Raw genomic sequence first — 4,564 nt, forward strand, 5'->3', positions numbered from 1 at the left:
TGGGTTCATGTTTACTGAAATATAAAGAACTCTTTGACATCCGATGCACTCCCTTCCCCTATTGTCTGCTACATTTTGACACAAATATCCATAGGTAGACAGTAGGTGAAAAATGTATCACAATTGGTCATTTTTCAGGCTCTGTGTTGTCTCTTTTAACACTGCTGCCCTAGGTAATGGCCCACAAGCACAATTATGGCAAAACAGACCTGGTTGGAGACATCTTGAATGCGCCTATGTACAGTCTAAGCAAAGAGCTCCATCAAACTCCAACTCCAAGCAACCCTTCACAGCTCAAATTAAGCTTTCTGCAAACTGTGGTACATGAAAAAAAATAATAAAAGCTAACACCAAAAAAGACAGATTTTTGTAAAGCAAGCAATGTCAACTACAGTACATCAAGCAGTTGACTTTCCATATCAGTTCCTGTAGATAAGTTTCTCAATGGCTACTTTCACCTCCCTGTTCCTTAAGCAATAAATAATTGGGTTAAGAAAGGGTGTCACCACTGTGTAGACAACAGAGACCAGTTTGTTAGAATTAACAGACTGAGCCTTACTTGGCCTAGCATACATAAAAAGAGTGGTCGAATAAAACATGATGACGATGATCAGATGGGAGCCACAAGTTGAAAATGCTTTTTCACGCCCAGCTGAATTTCGAATTCGAAGGATAGCAGACAATATACACAAATATGAGAGGCAAGTGAGTAAAAGTGGCACCAAAAGAATAACCAGTGCAAGAATAAAGTCTACAAGTTCTGGTAATGTCATATCTGTGCATGCAAGATTAAGTATAGGTGACACATCACAATAAAAATGGTTGATGATTACTGAACGGCAAAATGTTAACTGAGAGATATAGTAAGTCTTTAGAAGAGATATAGCCAAGCCCATGAGCCAAGTAGAGAGAGCTAGAATAAAACAGAAGTGCCAGTTCATTATACCATTGTAATGTAAAGGATTGCAGATTGCCACGTACCGGTCAAATGCCATAACAGTTAAACAAACACACTCTGTACAGCCCAGATAAAGGAAGAAAAAAAGCTGGGACATGCAACCAACGTATGAAATCTTATTATTTCCATTAAGAAATATGGACAGTAATTTTGGGACAGTAACTGTCACATACCACGTCTCAAGGAAGGACAGATTCCCCAGAAAGAAATACATTGGTTTATGTAATTTGGGGCTGTAGCAGATTGCTATGATGATAAAAAGGTTTTCTACAATGGTCAAAATATACATGAAAAGAAATAGGAAGAAAAATAGCTTCTGGACAGGAGGAGAACTAGGGAATCCCAAAATAACAAAGGTATTGATAACATTTGTAAGGTTTCCCTTCACATCCATCTCCAAAGACATAGTCTGAAAGATTGGAGAATCAAGTAATATGTCAGTATACTCATAGCTAAGAGTGAGGAAAATTAAAATACATGTAAACCAAAGCTTTTTTTATATATTGGATCGAGTTGGGAATGGTTAAATCTCAAGTGAAATCCTTCTTGTTGCAGTAAAGCAGATATAGTAGAACTGAGGGTAAAACTTTTTTTTTATTTTAAATAGATTTGGGAGGGATGTAACTGCTCCCAGTTTTTTTCTTTGCCATCTGTGTCTCATTAGGGAGATTCTCCTTCACCTGTCCTATAGCCACAACAGGAAGTGAGAGGAAATCCCTCGAAGGTGAGGGAATCCCTGGTTGTCGGCAGAACTACTGTCCCCATTGGAAGGGTTCCCCTCTATTCGTGTTTTGATGAGAGCCATAAATTTGGAATTTTATTTCACTATTAGTGTTAATGGTCAAGAGGACAAATAAAGAAAGTCAATCTCCTTAACAGGGACATAGACAGTAATGAAAATCTGACATCTGTTCTAATCTCTCTCCACCCTATTCAAAACTAACAAAAACATTTTGCCTTTAATTACACTGTAAGCAGTATGATAAGTAGATGTTGGAGTATTTTTTTTATTTTTTAACCACTTGACCCCTGGAAGGTTTTACCCCATTCATGGCCAGGCCATTTATTTGCTATTCAGCACTGTACTACTTTAACTGGCAAATGCTTGGTCATGCAACATTGTGCTCACATGACATTTATATAATTTTTTTCACACAAATAGAGCTTTCTTTTGAGGGTATTTAATCACTACTGGATGTGTTATTTTTTGCTATATAAACAAAAAAGTACCAAAAATTTTTCTTAGTTACTGTTATAAAATTTTGCAAATAAATAAACTTTTGTCATAAATTTACGCCACAATGCAGTCTATAGAGTCAGCAAACAAGGGTATATACAGTATGTTTTAAAATTGATTAGTCAGAATGTACTGTGATCTAATTTCTTGAGGCCCTAAAATGCTAGACCAGTACAAATAACAAATGACCTTTTTTTGGAAAAAAGACAGTCCAAGGTATTTAGTAAGATGCATATCGAGTTTCCTAAAGTTGTAATTTTCATCACAATTTATGGGAAAAATAAGAAATTATATAAAATTTGAGGGTTTTGTTTCACAATTTTTCTTTTTATTTACTGTCACCAGTGCAGTACAGCGGCATCATATGATTGGTAAGGCAGTGATCAGGGATGCTGACTAGTGACAGTGTGTTAAAAAAAAAAAAGTTTTTTATTAAATTTTTTAAACTTTAAAATGTTTTACATACATTGATCAGAGTAGTTCAGTATCACCACAGTGACACTGTACTACTCTTGAGAAGGTGATCAGGGATTTTTTTTTACACTGTTATTGCCTATACAGTGATGGCCACTGTATAAGCAACAGTTTTAGCTGTCATGAATGGGTTAACACTCATGAACAGCTTGCTTATGGTTGTGAATCTGTGACTGGCCACAGCTAATTACATGGTACAGGTAGCCAGGTACCATGTGATTGCTGTGGGACACCCACAGATCACAGCCGTTAGCAAACTGCTCATGGATGGAAATCTATTCATGAAAGTTTGTTTACATTGTTATCATGTGATCGCTATGACCAATGATAGCAATCACATGATACCCGGTACCCAGTTACCAATAGTTGTAATCTGCTGTGTCCACTGGACACAGCAGTCACAGGTGCAGCGTGTTGCATGCCTCTAACCTGAAGCAGGCTGGATGACGTACATATAAGTGATCCAGCCTGCTCATGCCGCACTGCTGCAGTAAATGTACTGTGGCCAGGCAGAAAGCAGTTAAACTACTATTATGCTGCGGCTAGGGTTAAAATGTCCCATGCTGTTAGCCCACTGGAGATCCAAACTGCTGCTTAACTCATAGCACAGAGGTTCTGTTAATCTAAGAACTTTGCAGGGGGGCATGTCAGACCACTAGAGACCAGGACTTTTGCAATCTGTGTTAACCAGCAATCTAGATCTCAAGCATTCTAGTACACAATAGTACAATAAATAAATAAAGATGTCTGCATCTATCCATCCATTATGGTAAAAGTGAAGGCTTTGGATTAGCTTTAAAAGTCAGCTTTATCCTGAAGTATTTGTTCCATGGGAGAGAATTAACTTTACATCTTTCCCCAGAGACACAAGAAAAGGTAAGATGAAGTCAATAAAATAAGGGCAATCTTCTTTAAAGCAGTTGGCAGTGGAACAAGTATTCCCGTTGGATGTTGTCCCCATTATTCTTGTTTTGGTGACAACCCAGTACTGACAATACTCAGTATTTTCCCTCTCTTTTGGTATTGGTGACAAATCGAGAAGGTGAATGTCCCCATTGGGCATACCTGCAACAAGAAAAACTTGATTTTATCCTATCCCTTCTCTAATCTTTCCAAAAAAAGTTTGGGCTTTAGCTATACTTCAAGGAATTTAAATACAAGTTACGGAGCCCATAGACTAGACAGGTTCAACTTCAGACATTGCAATTGACATAATCACCAAGGAACATTGCAGTTTTATTTCCCTAGCAAAGTAACAGCAACTGAAAGATAGGTGGTCTCTTGACAATGGTTGTATTTGGCTGGACAGCCTTTGGAAAAGCCGAAGTCATCTGGGCTCTGAGAACGGCATAGAAGTGCTGCACATTGCTTCTTCATTGATAGCCTCCAAAAACTGGCCCATTTTTCCTCTGTACCTGGGGTCTAGGAGTGCATCAACCCAGTAGTCTTTAATCTTTGTTGTGAAGCCATCCATCTGCATGAAGAGTATTATATCAGCAGCCATGCAGCCAGTGATAGGAACGCTTGTGCAAAATGCCCCTAATGAGAGTAGTCACATGTGTGGGCAAAATCTGCAAGGTACTTACAGAGGACGCATCATTCAGACGAATGTCATGTAATGTTTTTGGGTATCTTTACTTATGTAACCAAAATCTCACCTACACAACACATAAAGGTCTGTGTATAAAAAGTTTTCTATGTAACAAACAACTGCGCAGTTCAAATGAAATTTTCCAAATTCTGTGTTATACAATAAGGCAAATATACTGTGCACTGCCCGTGCAGTTACTACAGAGCTTAGTAAATGAGGTAAAGCTGCACTTTGCAAAGAATACCCAATCAAATGCAAGAAAAAAAAAACAGCATTTTTGCTTGCACACGATTGGATGACAAAA

The 4,564-nt window shown here is 37.9% G+C and overlaps 1 protein-coding gene across 1 annotated transcript; it reads right to left on the reverse strand.

The window, feature by feature from the left end:
* Window positions 1-419: 419 nt before the first annotated feature.
* Window positions 420-1,352, reverse strand: LOC149454841 (olfactory receptor 6B1-like). The gene has a single exon (XM_089686948.1). The coding sequence runs from the start codon at window positions 1,350-1,352 to the stop codon at window positions 420-422; it is 933 nt and encodes a 310-aa protein (XP_089543074.1).
* Between the last annotated feature and the right edge of the window lie 3,212 nt (window positions 1,353-4,564).

Source organism: Staurois parvus, unplaced genomic scaffold (assembly GCF_062004578.1).
Source record: "Staurois parvus isolate SC_StPar_1 unplaced genomic scaffold, SC_StPar_1.0 ptg000415l, whole genome shotgun sequence".
NCBI lineage: Eukaryota > Metazoa > Chordata > Amphibia > Anura > Ranidae > Staurois > Staurois parvus.